Source organism: Thamnophis elegans, chromosome 10 (assembly GCF_009769535.1).
Source record: "Thamnophis elegans isolate rThaEle1 chromosome 10, rThaEle1.pri, whole genome shotgun sequence".
NCBI lineage: Eukaryota > Metazoa > Chordata > Lepidosauria > Squamata > Colubridae > Thamnophis > Thamnophis elegans.
Window position 1 is genome coordinate 39,421,667 of NC_045550.1, and position 18,374 is coordinate 39,440,040.

General features: G+C 36.8%; 1 protein-coding gene across 2 annotated transcripts in view; it reads right to left on the reverse strand.

Annotated features, from left to right (window-relative positions):
- Window positions 1-18,374, reverse strand: part of COL4A4 (collagen type IV alpha 4 chain) — a 78,354-nt gene that overhangs the window by 26,844 nt on the left and 33,136 nt on the right. For both annotated transcript variants that reach the window (XM_032225331.1, XM_032225332.1), the window contains exons 21-31: window positions 15,817-15,909; window positions 14,982-15,145; window positions 14,066-14,138; window positions 11,565-11,671; window positions 9,788-9,971; window positions 9,122-9,190; window positions 7,981-8,088; window positions 6,174-6,392; window positions 4,844-5,005; window positions 1,920-2,090; window positions 1,554-1,697 (exon numbers count right to left, since the gene is read on the reverse strand). In XM_032225331.1, coding sequence (XP_032081222.1) covers window positions 1,554-1,697; window positions 1,920-2,090; window positions 4,844-5,005; window positions 6,174-6,392; window positions 7,981-8,088; window positions 9,122-9,190; window positions 9,788-9,971; window positions 11,565-11,671; window positions 14,066-14,138; window positions 14,982-15,145; window positions 15,817-15,909 — 1,494 coding nt within the window. The remainder of the gene's footprint in view (window positions 1-1,553; window positions 1,698-1,919; window positions 2,091-4,843; window positions 5,006-6,173; window positions 6,393-7,980; window positions 8,089-9,121; window positions 9,191-9,787; window positions 9,972-11,564; window positions 11,672-14,065; window positions 14,139-14,981; window positions 15,146-15,816; window positions 15,910-18,374) is intronic.

Sequence of the window (18,374 nt, forward strand, 5' to 3'; positions counted from 1 at the left end):
ATATCAGCATATCTAAAGGATCATTAAGATGAGAAATATAAGCTGGAATGGAGAAGATGGATTGATTATATTCAAAATAAATATGGGACTAAGAAACTCCAGATAGCTTATGACTGAATGAGCAAGGAATGATATAACTTGTTTAAAGTTAGCTTTACAAAAGGCGAGTTAAAGCACAAGTGAGAAATGATGCTAAAGTCTGTTAGTTTATTTTAGAATATGGTTGTTAAAGGTTTATACCATGTATTTGCTCTGGGAGGTTGGGGGGGAGGTTGGGGGGGAGGTGGGTTCGGGTGTGGGAGGGGAGGTATATATTTGTAAAAAAAAGATAACCAACAATATGTTTAGTGACCATTCAAAGTTACAATGGCACTGGAAAAAGTGACATGACCATTTTTCACACATGACATTTGCAGCATCCCCATGGTCACATGATTTACATTCGGAAGCCTGACCACTGACTCACATTTATGACAGTTGCAGCATCCCGGAGTCATGTGATCTCCAAGCAAAGTCAATGGGGGAACCAGATTTACTTAACAATCGTGTATCAATTTAACAACTGCAGTGATTCACCTAAGAAATGTGGCAAGAAAAGTCATAAAATGGGGCAACAAATTTCTCACTTAGCTATTTTGGGCTCAATTGTGGTCATAAATGGAGGACTATCTGAATATGCCATGCAGACTCAGACACAATTGATATGGACAACCATATAAATTAGATGGAATAGAATAGAATTCTTTATTGGCCAAGTGTGATTTGACACACAATAAATTTGTCTTTGGTGCATAGGCTCTCAGTGTACATAAAAGAAAAGATACATTCATCAAGAATCATAAGGCACAACACTTAAGGATAGTCATAGAGTACAAATATGCAATCATATCATATTAGGAAAGAATCAATATAAACCGTAAGGATACAAGCACAAAGTTACATACAATCATAAGTGGAACGAGATGAGTAATAGGAATGATGAGAAGATTAAGAGTAGTGCAGACTTAGTAAATAGTTTGACAGTATGTTTAATGATAAATTATGTGTGTGTGTGTATGTGTGTGTGTGTATGTATGTATGTATATGTATATGTATATGTGTATATATATATATATATATATATATATATATATATATATATATACTTAAAGTCACAACCCCTGGTATGCCCAAGTATGGGAGGAAGGTCACACTTCCACTCTCTGTCATTAGGCTCGTCACAAGAGTCCATCCAGACAGAAACCCAATATATATATTTATATACATATATATACATATATAAATTTATTTTATAATATAATATACTCTTAGATTATATATATAATATATTATTTATTTATTTATTTATTTAAATATATATAATATAATATTATAATTTATTATATTATTATAATTAATTATAGTATGTTTAAGTAATAGTTTGATAGATAGATAGATAAATAGATAGATAGATAGATAGATAGATAGATAGATAGATAGATAGATAGATAGATAGATAGATAGATAAAGATGAGAGATGAGATAGAGAGGTTATTCATTATTATTCTACATACCTTTGGAACCCTTTCTCCCAAATTCTCCAGGAGGACCAGATAGACCAATTTGCCCTTCTTCTCCTTTTATACCTGATGCTCCCATTTCTCCTGCATTTCCTGGGAGGCCTGGGAAACCTTGCATGCCTTGGGATCCTTTGTCTCCTTGATAGAACATTGAGAGAAAAGAGATCGTTAAGTTATACAATACTGATGTATCGACTAGATTCCACAACAAGTTATGGCTTGTCCAACGCAGGTTCACGTTTCATATTTTTAGATTCTGAACCCCCAAATCAGCAGGCTCATATCTATTTTATTGAAAATGATACATATACATGATGTTTACATTTAAAATTCAGAGAATTTTTTATTAGAGTCATATACCTTTTGTTCCTGGAAGACCTGGCAGTCCGTTTTCCCCTGAAAATCCTGGATCTCCTCGTAAGCCTGGAAAGCCAGGTGGCCCTTGGGTTCCAGGGGCTCCCGGCAATCCTTTCATTCCAGCTGGGCCTGGTGCTCCCATATCTCCCTGAGGACCTTTAATACCCTTCAATCCTAATGGGAAAATACAGCAAGAAATATGTTATTCCATTCTTTCCAAAGCAACATTTAAAAAGGGAATTCTTCCAATTATGTCTACTTGTTCCTCTTCACTCACCACATCTAGATATCCAAGAACTGGAAGAGGCAAAGGAAACCAGACAAGATAGGCAAAATTACAATAACGTTCAGAGCATTTAGAAGCAGAATTTGAAATTCTTGAGCCAAGTCTTCAGAGCTGTATTGATGTTGCTTCCTTCTATAAGGAAACTATTCACTCCAATTATTTCTTTATTGCTAACATAATTTTCCAGCAACCAAAATGACACCTATGTTCATTGATGAAGTATACAGAAACCAAATTGATGATATTATTGGTACAAGGAGGTGGAAGAGCTCACTTATAACAACAAAGACAAGGCAAGGAGCTGATTACAAGCTTTTTGTGTATAAGTTTCATTGCCAAGTAGGGAAGCTAGGAAGGCTTTCTAATGAAATAGTTATAGATTTTAAAAAGGTTCTAACCCAGTGGTGTCAAACTCAATTTCATTGAGGGCTGCACCAGGTTGTATTTTACTTCAGGGGCCAGGGTGGGTGTGGCCAGCTCAACGCCACTCACGTCAGGGACTCCTGTGGTGGCCAGAGTGCTCTGCCAGTGAAAACGGACTCCTGATGTCAGTTTTTGGCTGCGATGGCCTCCTGCAACCCTCTGCCATAGGAAAAGAAGCTTGTGAGGGCCTCATGCGACCCTCATGAGCTCCGTTTTCACTGGCAGAGGCACTGCGGGCCAGTCCTTTGCTGTTTACAGGATGGTCCTGCGGGCCATATTTAAGCACTCCACAGGCCCTGGGCCTTGAGTTTGACACCCCTGTTCTAACCAAACAATGCCAGCAAATCTTCAGAATGACACAGTAGCCAACTGAGTGGAAAAGGTCATTCTAATAACAATACGCAAAAGAGACTTAAGAATGTGCCAATAATCACACAATATCCTTACTTTCATGTACTTACAGTCATCTTAGTGTCAACTAACACAGATTACAGCTGTATCTGAAAAAGGAGGTTCCAGATGTCCAAAATTGCTTTAGAAAGGGCCAGGTATAAGAAACATTGCTAATGCATGTTGGATAACAGTGTAAGTCAAAGAATGCTAGAAAGAAGTCAGATGTGCTTAATTGATTATAGAAAGGCCTTTGATTTTGTTGATCATGTCAAACTGTGGAATGTGCTGAGAATAATAGGAATTCCATTGTCTTTATGCAAAACCTATACAAAGGTCAGGAAGGCACATTCTGATACACATGGTAGCCACATGATGAAACAGACTGGCTCCAGGATGGCAAAAGAATGAGACAAAGCGTTATATACTCTCATTTTATATATTTAACCTATTTGGAGAGTATATATTGAGAAAAGTTGATTAGAAGAAGAATAGCCTGATTTTAAAACTGGAGGAAGAAAGAGCAATAACCTGTACTATGCTGATACTACTCTGAAAGCTGAAAATGCAAGTGATCTGCAAGCTCTAGTGAAGAAAGTCAATGAGAAAAATGAGAAAGTCAATGAAAACAAAACAAAACAAAAAGATTGCATATGAAGACCAAATGGGTGACAAAAGTGTACACCCACCAGCCTTAGATCTGACAATGAAGATGCTGAAGTGGTAGATAGGATAGTTCTGCCTTTTAGAATTGATGATTAACAATAAAGAATTCAGCAGTCAAGAAATATACTGTGGACTAGCACTTAGTACAGTTCCAATGAAAGCCTTGGAGGGAAAGTTCTCACAATACTAATCACCATGCTCAAATTATTCTACTTCAGATCAATTAGGTAAAGACCGAGCTCCCTAAAGAAAGCTCTAATGCTGGGAAAGAGGGGAAAATGTATAACCAGCATCAAAGTGGATGGAATTTGTTGTAATGATGATGGGTGCACGATGGAAGATCAGAAGGATCATGCTGGTGATAGATACTGACACACACGTGTATATATACAGTATGTACCCACACAGATACAAGTATATATGTTAAATAAAACATGTATGCAGGACAGGAAAAATTTAGATATTGCTTTCCTGCTAAAGAAATTTGGGAGAACATGGGGGAATGGTCCAATGAGAAGATATGGTAGCTTCTAATCCAAACTGAATATCTGCAAAGATGCAACAAAGCTAGTATGCATTTGTCTGTGTGCATGTCTGTAGACACACTGACATATACATACATGCAGAGACAACATAGACAATGTGTGACTATGCATATACATGCTTACACCTATAGATACATAAACAAGTTTGAGAAGATTTGCATCCCGTTGTATATTTTGGCTTGTTGAGCATTTCCCTGCCTCACAAAAAATGGGAAAGAAAGTTAAATGCTCACGCGCATAAATGTTTAAATCAGTTTGGATCCATCTGAAATCTTGACATAGCCTTCAATTAAGCAACAACTTAAAAAATCAATTTTAAGAAAAAAATTCTCTGTGATATGAAGGGACAAGAACTTCCATGATGTGCAGTCTGAAATTAATATTTTCTGGGAAAGTTTTATAGTTGAGATATGCAGTAAATGTTGACCACTTAATGAAGATTGTTACTGAATGCTATTGTTAGATTATTGCTTTGAAGGCCAAACAGGAACTTGAATGAAGGCTAAAGCCAACTGTCTGATGGGTCCAAATACTAGGTATTAATCGTGTAGAGAATATGATCAATGAAGATGTATGTGATTTTTGTTTTCATCCATATTAAATTGTGATGTGCTCACCTTTAGGTCCTTGTGTTCCAACAGAGCCTGATGGTCCTGGTAGCCCCTGCAACATTTTCTCACAGACCAGACCAGGTGATCCAGGATAACCCATCACTCCTGTGTCACCTTTTTGGCCTCGGAGACCTTTAGCTCCTGGAAGCCCTGGTGTGCCAGGTTGCCCTGAAAACAGATTATTACTTTTATAAGTTGGGGGGGGGGGGAGGCGACAAACAAATATCTTACTTTCCTAGAAAAGTTGAAAATTAACATGCTTAATAGCAATAGCACTAAGGCTTATATACCAATTTACAGTGCTTTTCAGCACCCCCTAAGTGGTTTACAGAGTCAGCATATTGCCCCCAACAATTTGGGTCTTCATTTTATGTGGTAGATGCCATGGCATTCCTGGAATTTTAAATCCAATTTACTATAAAGTGACATTTAAAAAATAGAAGTCTTAATTATGTCTGCATACTTTCAGATAATATCGTCCTTTCCTGAATTTAAATTCTATTTACTATAAAATAGATACAAGTATATATCAGAAATTGACTTTATTTGTACAGCTTTGCTCCACATATACCCTCTAGAAATATTTTGATAATGATGCTAATGCACCAATTTGTAACAAAACAGATTCATCAGTGAATCTGTAGCTTCGGGAAATCATATCTACTTAAAATAACTCAAGCATGAGGACAGAACAATAGGAACTAAAAACTCATTTATCTCTGAAATCTTAAAAGCACTGATGTGGTCCATTCAGTCCCACTGATAAAGATAGAAGGAAAGATTGTGAAACTACTGTAGGAAATGGAATTTGCTATGCATATTTTAAGTCTTATGATGTTACAGTGCTCATGGGCAATGAGAATGTGCAAGATGCATCACTTCTATTTGATTCAGACTAAAAATGACAATAACATTTTATAATATTTCTCTAATTCATAAAATACTTTGGTTTTTACACTTCTTTTTGTTGAGTTATCTCCTTCCTTCTTCTTATATTTTGATTGATGTGCTTACTGAATTAACTATGATTGAATTGTTCCATATTTTATAGAAAAGGAAATGCAACTAAATGTGTTTCTGAAAGGAGACGGAAAGTAGAAATAAGAGTGGCCATCTGGGTAATTAAAAAAGACTGTACGTCTTCCCATTTTCTTTATTTTCATTAACTCTTTTTAAAAACTGTTTCCTCCCCAATAAAATTTAATTTTGCATCCTTTGGCTTCTTATACTACAAATTTGTTTTATTTATTTTTATTCCAGCCCCCAGCCCCGCTCTGGCAAATAAAATATAACTGGTGGAATTCAAGTACATCTTTGAATTGTATGGACCTCTCACCTGGAAGCCCAGGAAATCCAGGGTCACCTGTTAGGCCTGGCAAACCTGGTAGCCCTGGAAGACCTCTTTTGCCCGGGGTACCTGGAGGGCTGTAGGTAATGTCACCTGGAACACCTTTTGGACTTTGAAGCCCAGGAAGGCCTGGCAATCCAGGAGGGCCATCCGGACTTGAACCTTGTTCACCTTGTTCACCTGGATCACCAGTCTCACCCCTTAAACCTTAGAATAATGACATATAGATTACACAGGTTAATGGTTAATTCATTCCAATATGTTCAGTTTCTAATGAAACAATATACAAAATAAGAATACAGAAAATACTACAATATGAACTATATTTAGTACCAGCACTAGGACATAAGACATATACCAATTCATAGTGCTTTACAGCCCTCTGTAAGCAGTTTACAGTGTCAGCATATTGCCCCCAACCATCTTAGCCCTCATTTTACCAATCTCGGAAGGATGGAAGGCTGAATCAGCCTTGAGCTAGTCAGGATCAAACTGCAAAACTGCTGGCAGCTAGCAGTCAGCAAAATTAGCCTGCAATACCATTGCACCACCACGATCACTCTTCTGAGGTCTATTGACATTGCAATTGCAGTAACCTTCCAGATATATTACAAGTCCCTTAATTCTCAAGCCTGTTACATTGGGAAGGTCTTATGTTGTAGCCTAAGATACTATACTTCAAAATTTTGTTTTTGTAGTAAATTATCAAAAAAGGTAGGTGGGAAGGAAGGAAGGAAGGAAGGAAGGAAGGAAGGAAGGAAGGAAGGAAGGAAGGAAGGAAGGAAGGAAGGAAGGAAGAAGGAAAGATGGATTATAAAATGCAAAGACCTGCAAATAGAAGTACAATGATTGTGGCAAAAGAAAGCAAAGACAGTACCAATAGTAATAGGCACTTTAGGTGCAGCCCCAAAACAACTGGGGCATCTCTTGAATATCATCAGCATTGACAAAATCACCATCAGTCAATTTCAAAAGGTCGCTTTACTTGGAAAGCTTACATCCTGCTATGTCATCTTTAACACTATCAAACAACATTGGTCTATTTGTCTCTAGTGAAGAAGAACTTGATAAGTGAATAAAAATGCCAAATTCACTCTAAACATCTGGCTGACTATACAACCAACCATAACAATAACAAACAGTAAACTTTTTCATGAGATTCTGACATAACTTTTTATACTTAAGTAATTTTTTTAAAAAATTAAGATCATTTCTTTAAGAAATCATTTTTCATAGAAAATGGTTGTGGCTTCATGATTTCAAAACAGAATGGAATTTTCTTTGGAGAGGACATGATCATGACAAACAGTATATGGAAAAAGGCAACTATTTCTGTTGGATCACCACCTATTGACTTTGGTGGAAGGGAAGGGGTTGTAAAGCTCTTAATAACAGAATAACAAAGATACCAATCAATTCTGGATATATTTTGAAAGCATATGATAGAAACCAGTTTACATTTAAACTGGTTTCTATCAATGCTTTAAATATAGGAACCTTCTTTACATTTTCAGAAATTATACGAAATTAAGAAACAATAATAGTTAAAAAGAGATTATGTTACTGCTGTTTGCATATCTCAGTGATAGAGAGATACTATATATCACTATGCTGTAATTCTGTCCTAAATATGATTTTAATTATGATTTTTTTCAGCATTCAGGAATCTGTACACATTTATGTTTCGGTGTTGCATCAACTACAGGGGGGAAAGCAACAATAGTTAAGGCAATGTAGACTGGTTTTTGTAGATTTCCATGTTTAATAAACAAAATATTTGGATTTTTTTACTTACCTTCCGGACCAGGATTGCCTGATGTTCCTACTCTACCTTTCTGGCCTTTGTAACCATCAAAACCATTGGGTCCAGGTTGTCCAGGTGGACCTCTTAACCCTTTTGGACCTAATGTACAAAAATAACACAAGGGTGCATTACTGAATTTTAAACACTTTTAAACATTCTATAAAGAAAATTAAAAGTGAGCTCTATTCATAAAACTAAAGAAAGGCTGCAGATAACCAACTACATAAATCCATCCAATAATTGCTTTGTTTGGCAATTGTAGAAAATTCTGCCAACAATCTTATTCAAATTTCTATATTTTAAAATGCCTATCAATCAAGCTGAACAACACACATTTAACATTAAGAAGTCACAAAACAGGGATTACCTGATAACTAAAGCCACATTTGGTTCTTGCCATCGTATTTAAGTTCACAGATTTCTTAAGGTGTACCTCCCAAGTCACTTTCTAGGGGAACTTTTTATACTTTCTTTCTGTCTTTTCTTCTAGTTTGTATTATATTTTATTGTTCTGTTCACTATTTTTAATAATGTTATTTTAAAAAAAGTTCATTTAAATCTTTCTGTTTTAATATTCGGTACTTGGCCAAAAGCACCAGTGCAAGCAATCAAATCATCATAACAGTTCAGTTACGCTTTTTTTTTAAAATTATAGAGGAGACAAATTGCATCTCACTTTTCTAGAAGGATGTGATAGAATTCTATAGTGAATCAAAGAGAATCAAAAAGAAAATATATCAGATTCATTATTAATCCTTTAGAAAGAACCTTCATGCTAATCAACTATATGTATGTATGTGAATATAGTATGTGTGTGTATGTATATGTACATGTATATGTGTGTGTCTATATATGTATGTTCATCACTTAATTCACAGTCAATATAAAATGTCACACTTTCTCCTACACAGAATATCACAAAATAGTTTAAGCCAACTTTTTAGTTTGGATAAAATATTTATTTTATATTTTACTTTATTATTTTACCTTTATATTTCTGTTTTCATTCTAAAATGATTTTGCTACACTTTAATTTTGTATGAGTCTAAATTATAAAGAGCTGTTTATTTTTTAAAATGAAGACAAATAACTTGATTTAGCAAAAATAATTATTTTATTTTGGTGGCCATACCTGGTATACCTTTATATCCTGGTATACCTGGATTCCCGGGATATGCTCTTCCACTTGGGAGAGTAATACCTAAAATAGAAAAAAAATCATGTGTCTCAACTCTCAATCTTCCAGAGAAAGATTAAACCAATAATAGTTTATGAACTGGCTGGAAATTATTTGTAAGGAAACATTCCTTCTAGTTGTGGCAACATTTTGAATAATTGAAACCACTAAATAAAAATTATACTTATTTCTAAATAAATATGCATAGATATCAATACAGGTAGTTCTTGACTTATGACCATAATTGGACATGGAAATTTGGTTGCTAAACAATAAATCATTCACTTTGCTTATAAGAAGCTGGCTGCAAAGGTTACAAATAGCATCACATGACCACAAGGCACTGCAAAACTGTCATAAATGCAAGCCAGTTTCCAAGCAGCCAAATTGCAATCATATGAATGCAGGAGTGGTGCAATGATCATAATTTCAAGGATATATAATAAATAAGTTTTTTCAGCACTGTCATAACTTTGGAATGTCATTAAATGATTGATTGTAAGTCAAGGGCTCTTTATATTTTATTCGTAGATTAATGCTGCAATAACAGTTCTGTGTTGGTGAAATATCCAATTGAAAATTGCAATTTTTCCTTTTTTATTTTCGACATCAATTAATTACCTTTTTGACCCTTTGGCCCAGATGTTCCTTTTATACCAGGGCTTCCTGGATCTCCGGATAGGCCTGGGACACCTTGTGCACCCTGAATCCCAAAACCTGGTGTCCCCATTTGACCTCTTGGGCCTGGAATTCCAGGGTCTCCAGGAAATCCTTTATCACCTTGTGTAGCTCTTCCATCTTCTCCCTGTGCACCATTCAGGTAAATACAAAATAATATTTGTGACCTAAATGTCATTTAAATGCTATTACATTCAAGTTGATTTAAGATCCTATCCAGATGTAGCCAATTATCATGTGGGCAGCATGTCTGGTCTAAATCCTAATTAAATACTTTAAGTCATAATTAAACATATAAACTATATTTTATACATGTATAACAGAGGTGGTATTCAGGAGGTTCTGTCCAGTTCGGGAGAACTGGTAGCAGAAATTTTGAGTAGTTCAGAGAACCGGTAAATACCACCTCTGACTGGCCCCGCCCCCATCTATTCTCTGCCTCCTAAGTAACAGATTATCAGGAGGAAATGGGGATTTTGCAGTAACCTTCCCCTGAAGTGGGGAGGGAATGGAGATTTTACAGTATCCTTCCCCTGCCACGTCCACTAAGCCACACCCACCAATCCATGTCACACCCAGAGATCCAGCAGTAAAAAAATTTGAATACCACAACTGATGTATAAAATACTATATTTTTATCAAAGTGATTTTGAAGTAAATTCACAGCAAACAACTACAAAACATTTAAAAAACCCAGAATCTGATAAATTCAAGACTGAGTTCTAGCAATATGCACACTTGAAGGAACAAAAATATTTTACCTGGCAACTCAATAACAACAAAATTTGAATTCTATTCATTGTTTTCTTTACCTCTGATGATGACAGTGCCACATGTATTTATTAGGAACCAATGATATACTCCACAAACAATGAAAAAAGTAATTTGTAATATGAGTAGACCATCTCAGTACTGAGAAATTGCTCAGTCCGGGTGAGGTTTAAAAACATCAAACAAGAATCTGCCTGGAAAGCGCTAGAAAATATGCCTGCTTACAAAAATAGCTTGCCTATTGGCAAACGTGGTTCTCCCGCCTCCTCCTGTAGAGGGCACTTTTTTTAGAGGCTTTTTTAAACAGTTAAGCACTAAGCAGAGTCATCCACTGTGACTCTGGCAGCAACTACCTCAGCCTTTTTCCTTTTACATTTTTTTTCCCTTTTCATGATGACAGTGGTGAGGCTCTGCCTCCCCTGCCTCCCCTGCCTGCACGTCCCTGGCCAGAACGAATGTATGTTTATGAATGTTTAATAAATTTATATGCCGCCCAATCCCGAAGGACTCCGGTGGCTTACATAAAAAACAGTTAAAAGATTACTAAAAAGTTTAAAAAGTGAAAGACAAGCCAAGTTAAAAGACCCAACATGCACTCAACCTTAGTGGGGCTGGACCTCATTCAAGAGGTCAACAGCCCCAGGCCTGCCGGAAAAGCCAGGTCTTAATAGACTTTCAGAAGGCCACAAGAGTGGGGAGAATCTGGATTTCTGGGGGTAGATCGTTCCATAGGGCTGGAGCAGCTACAGACAAGGCCCTCCTCCGAGGAGCCGCCAAATGACATTGTCTAGTTGACGGCACCCGGAGAAGGCCCATCCTGTGAGATCTTATCGGACCCACCCCTAGACTAGACACAGATGTCCAGATATTGCCAACTCCTGAAATTTCTTTGAAAAGGAAAAGGTACTGATTTACAATAAAAGGCAGGCTTCAAGATAAACAGATTTACTTGAATCCCTTTATCGCCCGGGAATCCTCCTTCTCCACTCTTGCCAGAACTGCCATTTATTCCTGGAAATCCATGTAGCCCCGGAACACCTCTTTCTCCTTTTACCCCTACAAATGATGGAAAGCTTATAATTACTATCTGAAGAAATACGTTCATGTTACTATTCAAGTCAGCCTCAGTTAATAAGAAAAATAATTTCCAATAGTTGTAGAACAGGGGTGTCAAACTCGCGGTGTCAAGTTGTCGTCATGTCATGTATCGGGACTTTTTCTCCCTTCGCTAGACCAGGGGTGGGTGTAGCCAGTGTGTGATGCACCCATGTTGTAGAATAAGCATATATACAAAGGAAATAATTATATTGTAATAATGAAGAAAACTGGATGCATATCATAAAGTCTGTAAAGTTTAAAATTCCTTTCTGTCTTGCAAGGAATGTTAACCAAAAACCCCAATAAAAACCATCTCTAATATAGGATACCTATAGGGATTGTGCATAATTTTAGTCTTTTTCTTAAAAAGTTAATTATAATGAGACAGATGAGAAGATATATTGAAAACATTTGGAATTTAGATAGCTTATAATGCATTTGAGTTCTGCAGAGGTTTCGTCAAAACTGAAGATGTCTTTAGAAAATTAGTATATAGTAGGTTACATACTTTATATAAGGAGCAGGCAATTTATTTTTTATGTGTTTTTTTTCCCCAAAGGCCATATTTTCTTTGTGAATATTTTATAAGGACCTTTAAGAAATTGATAGGTGGATTTAGAATAGAATAGAATAACAGAGTTGGAAGGTACCTTGGAGGTCTTCTAGTCCAACCCACTGGCTAGGCAGGAAACCCTATACCATTCCAGACAAATGGCTATACAGCATCTTCTTAAAGACTTCCAGTGTTGGGGCATTGACAACTTCTGGAGGCAAGCTGTTGCACTAATTAATTGTTCTAACTGTCAGGAAATTTCTCCTCAGTTCTAAGTTGCTTCTCTCCTTGATTAGTTTCCACCCATTGCTTCTTGTTCTACCCTCCGCTGCTTTGGAGAACAGTTTGACTCCCTCTTCTTTGTGGCAACCCCTGAAATATTGGAACATTGCTATCATGTCTCTCCTAGTCCTTTTCATTAAAATAGGCATACCTAGTTCCTGCAACGGTTCTTCATATGTTTTAGCCCCCAGTCCAGTAATCATCTTTGTTGCTCTTCTCTGCACTCTTTCTAGAGTCTCCTCATCTTTTCTATATCATGTCGACCAAAACTGGATGCAGTATTCCAAGTGTGGCCTTACCAAGGCATTATAAAGTGGTATTAACACTTCACGTGATCTTGATTCTATTCCTCTGTTTATGTAGCCTAGAACTGTGTTGGCTTTTCTGGCAGCTTCTGCACACTGCTGGCTCATATTTAAATGGTTGTCCACTAGGACTCCAAGATCCCTCTCACAGTTACTACTATTGAGCAAGGTACCACCTATACTGTACCTGTGCATTTCGTTTATGTTGCCTAAATGTAGAACCTTACTTTTAGTTGTAGGTGGAGTTAAACACTAGATGGGTCCACTGACAAAATGCAAATATATACTTCAGCATACAGCAGATTGTGCCAGATTGCCTTTTTTTTTTGGTGTTCTGAACTGATTCAATGGGGTTTGGAAAGTATGCTAAAGGTTATTCATCTACTTCATGTAATGTAATAGAGAAATAAGTATTAGTGGTGAGATATATGATAAGATGCAGATTGCAGTATTTCTCCCATTATTGTTAATAGTGAGTCACAAAAATAAGGTTGAGAGATTTATTCTAATTATGACATTTTGGGAATTGACATCAATCATATAATCATTATTTCTTATTTCATTTTCCATTCTACTTACATAAGGACTATAATAAATCAAATCCAAATAGTACTTGATTAATTTATTAAATCCAAATGGTTTAATTCTATGTTATGGGGTAGATGATTTGCATTGATTTCAAGAGTCTGCATAGGTCACTTTTAGGGTTAATTTTAATATAACATTTCTGATAGTTGAAAATAATTTCAGAGTACCTCTTTGTAAGTAAAAACATGAGCAGCCCAGGCTCTAGTTCTCAGATTGGTAAACAAACTGAAGGAGAATTTATGTGTAATAAATTCCTATTGTTTTAAAAGCATACAGATGCATATTAAATGGTAAAACATATCATGCTTAATATTTCATTTTGTGTTATTTTTGTCAGTCTTCTTGTTTAATACTGGTAAACCAAGATGAACTCAAAATTACCTGGTTCAGGTGTATCAGGCATCTGTAGTTTAAACAAGCCATTGTAAAATATATGACCCAATGTGGGACGGGAGAATGTAGCCATCATGCTTAATTAAGATAATTGCAGTTGAGCTACACACAAGTACCCCATTGCTTTTACCTGTATCCTCCTTTTCCTTTTCCCCCAAGTGCAGTACAAGATTTGGAGATGTCAAAGCAGCAGTTCTCAAATCTTATAATTATAGTAGTTTGCATAGTTACCTTTGATCCTTACTTCAACTGGGTCACCTTTATCTCCTTTTTCACCTGTCAGTCCAAACGGACCTGGCAATCCCTTTGAAATTTAAAAATACCCAGGTTATTGTTAAATTCACTCAATTATTTATTTGAATTAATAAAATATTGCAATTATAAACTTATTCAATGAACAGCATGGAAAAAAAGAGTATGGTGCTTGCTTACTTTCTCCCTCTACTTAATGAGAAATTTATTCTGTTTGAGAAGACAACACACTGATTAATGTATTTCTTCCATGACACAGTATGTAGTAGTAATGTCTTAGGAAGATTATAGGTATTGTTTAATGATTTGTTTTCATGACATTCAGTTCTACTAGAACATTTGCTTCCAACTAAACCTGATTGAATCTTTAAACTGTTATTTGTTAAAGTATAATTTATACTCTATTTATAAGGTACTTCAGGTAATGCAATAAAATAGTAAAACTTAAAAAGAAAAACATACAATATTGGAACAATAATTAGATAATCTGTAGCTTGATTATTGTTATTGGGTTTATTTTTCTTGGCCATTTCCCCAATATTTGGAATCTGCCAAGGCATCAAGAATTGTAGACATTGCGGACATCACGTTTGGCTAAACTAATAGCACAACAGTGAAGGAGAAATTGAGACCTGATTTCAGCAATATACAGATGATTTCTGTTAATTATTAACATTTGAATTGGGATTACTGTAAACCAGATCGTTTCTGACAAGGAGCAAAGGTCAAGAAGACTTTTGAAAAAATTATCCAGCATCTTTTCTTCCTTTCCCTTTGTTTTAATTATAATTATTAATTATGAGATCATGTTATCATATTTATACTCTTGCACACATGTCTATATGTTTTCTCCTATTAATTAGCTTGATATAATTTTTAAAAAGCAGTTACTCACTAAGGGCCCTGGTCTTCCTCTTCTACCAGGAAAACCGGGATCACCTTTTCTTCCATATTTTCCAGGTGTTCCCACTTCTCCTTTTCTCCCAGGTATCCCTGGTAGACCTTGTTGGCCAGGTGGACCACAAGGGCCAAGCCCACAGGAGCAGTTCCCTGGATTTCCTGTATAAACAAAGCACCTAGCATAAACCCAGTGAGAAAACTAAGTGACAGTTAACTCTACCACCCTCCGACATGAGAAATAAACTTTGTTGGAGGATGCACCCACTGTTTGTTTACATTGTTTTATTCTGTCTTTCTCTCCAATTTCACATCTGGTTTGGAGCTCTGGAAAAAATCTTTTGGTTCACTTCCATACAATCACAGACCTTAACAAAGATATTCAAAATCATAGGCAATATTGAAGAAAATGTGGGTACAATGCTTCCTCAAGGGACACAGGAGGTCAGAGGAAAAAGAGCATGGCAGAAAAAGTGGAATGGCTTTGCTATTATCTACTGTTTCCCTGAAAATAAGACCTTCCTGGATAATAAACCCAAACGGGTTTTTGAGCACATGCGCTAAAATAAGGCCTCTCCTGAAAAAAAGCCCTCCCCAAAAATATTGCAACACAGCAGCAGCCATGAAATGACCACGCTCACCACCTCTTGCACCTCAAAAATAATAAGATCTCCCCGAAACTAAAGCCAAGTGCTTCTTTTGGGGGTCGGGAAAACACAGTAATATGGCTGATTAATTTTTTTTGATACACAGAAGAGCGCTGGTTTAAGGACATAAATGACTAACTATCATAATATTTAAATACTTGGTGTGTGAGGGGGGCATATACTTGCCTTTCACTCCCTTTCCACCTCTTTCTCCCGGTGGTCCTTTTGGACCTTTAGCTCCTGGTTCTCCAGGGGACCCTCTCCCTTCACAGGCAACACCTTGAAGATGTAAAATAATCAGGTTTATAATATAAATGTATTGGGGGGGGGGGTTCCCACTGTCATTAAAAAAAATCAAACTTATCCCTGCTCTACTGCTTTCTAAGAATGAGCACAGACTAAAGTCCATTTGAATTCATATTTTTCTGTCTTCTTTGCATCTGCATATAAATAGCTGCCATTGCTTTTCTACATTGTAGAGTAACTGCTGCATCAAGAAGCTGGGAAGGAAGAATCTGAATAGTCCATAAATCACTGTGAGATTTTTGCATTTTCTTTGTAGATAAAGTCTACAATTTGGGAGCTGGATATATTAATGGAACTGTAGTAACTCCTTGCTTCATTGTTCAGATTTCTTTCAGCTTGTGGAACTTGATAATATAAGTAGGATGCCTAGAGAGGCAAAGAGCTATCATTATGCTGATTATTATTTATGGGAAGTAAAGCATTTTTGTGGGATGACTATGTCCCTTCTGTCTAAAAGAGGCAATGATAAGACCATAAGTAAGGGAACCTTCCCTTAACCTTGAAAAGTTGGAAATCTATTTCCCACTTTTAAATTTATCATTTGTAGTTAACATGATCAAGAAAATGACTAGGAGGCTCAGTGGCTAAGACGCTCAGCTTGTCAATCAGAAAAGTCAGTGGTTTGAATCCCTTGTATAGGTCTCCTGCATGACCAGGGGGTTGGACTAGATGACTTCCAAGATCCCTTCCAACTGTTGAAAATAGTGAGTTTATGTGTCTTAAGACAACTGGAACACACAGATTAACTGTGCTCAATTCTTCTCCATGTTGATTACTTCTACAGACTGTTGCCCAGCAACACTTTAACCCAAGCCCTTTTAGAGACAGAAAGTACATCATTGGATGCATTTGTGGTGGTGCAATAAATGTCACTCATCTCTTTTCTTGCTATAAACCACATAGGCCAAAGAATTGGTGGTGTACAAATTAATAAACCAATTCCGGTCTTGGGTTGGAAGCCAGTTAAGCAGAACTCACTGCATCAAGTAAAGTGGCATCTTCTATGTTACCCAGGATAGAAGTGGATAGAATTCTGATGGAATGAAATGTGCCACTGGAGAACTAGATCCATGCCATTTTGAGGCGGATAAGCAGGCCTTCCTTTAAAAAGCTAAGTGGGATATGAGTAGATGGATTCAAGGACAGTAAATATTCATTTAGGGGAGGACACAATGCTGCTTTTTTGAAGGAGGTATGGGCGTACTTTCTTGAAAAAGCCTTCATTTGATCTGCACTTTTTCTTTTGTTTTTTTCACAATTTTTACTCATTTTCCATTCCAATCAAAATCCAGCCTCAGAAACAGGACAGAAACAGCAATAGACTCAGTTTCTCTTAATCTTTATAGACATTTCAGCAACATTCACTACCATTAATTGTTAGTAGCTCCATAGGGTTCCACCACAAAACCGCGTTCGACTAAAGGGCGCTCGATGAAACCGCGTAGCTGACGTCATCACAGCGCGACAACAGCGCAGAGAAAAAAGCACGCTGTAAACGCTAAACCTAAAATTAACCCCTAAACCTAAACCTAACCCCCCTAAACCTAATCCTAAACCTAACCCTTAACCTAACCCTAAACCTAACCCTAAACCTAACCCTTAACCTAACGCTAAACCTAATCCTAACCCTTAACCTAACGCTAAACCTAATCCTAACCCTTAACCTAACCCTAAACCTAACCCTAACCCTTAACCTAACCCTAAACCTAACCCTAAACCTAACCCTAAACCTAACCCTTACCTTAACTTGAATCGGCTTGCTTTCAAAGCGCTATTTAAAGCGCCCTTCTTTCTCTGCGCTCGCTGTTGTCGCCCTGTTAATGACGTCAGCGACGCGGTTTAATCGGGCGCGCTTTAGTCGAGCGCGGTTTTGTCGTGCCACGGCTCCATAGATAAATATTGAATAAAGTCTGAAACACATCTGATTGCCTATTTCACTGCAAATAAGTCGCATATCTCTAAGGATGTTGTTAATTAATCTACTGTAAGATGGGGACTCTTCATTGATCGTTGTAAACCATAATCTTCCATTGGTCCAGTGTTGTCTGGTAGACAAGAGGTTTTTTTTTATTTCCCAGTCTAGACTGAGAGAGAATGAGCCCAAATTAATCAACTATCTCCCATTTCAAGGGAAGGGCTAGATCTTGGTTTTTCCTGCTCCTAGCCCAGTGTCCTAAATAATACACTACACATATCCTCTCTCGTTCTCTTTCTATTTGGACAGGCAGAGTGGGAATGGAATTAAGGATAACTACTGTGGAATAAAAATGTCTCATAAAATACGCTTGCTCCTAAGCTGTCCTTGCCACCACACACACACACAAATAAGATTGATTCTTTAGCAAAATAACAACAACAACCAACCCACCCCTGTGTTCTACTTAGTTAAAATGCATTCATTTTCCTTGATTTAGGGAAAATATTATAGGAAATGTTAG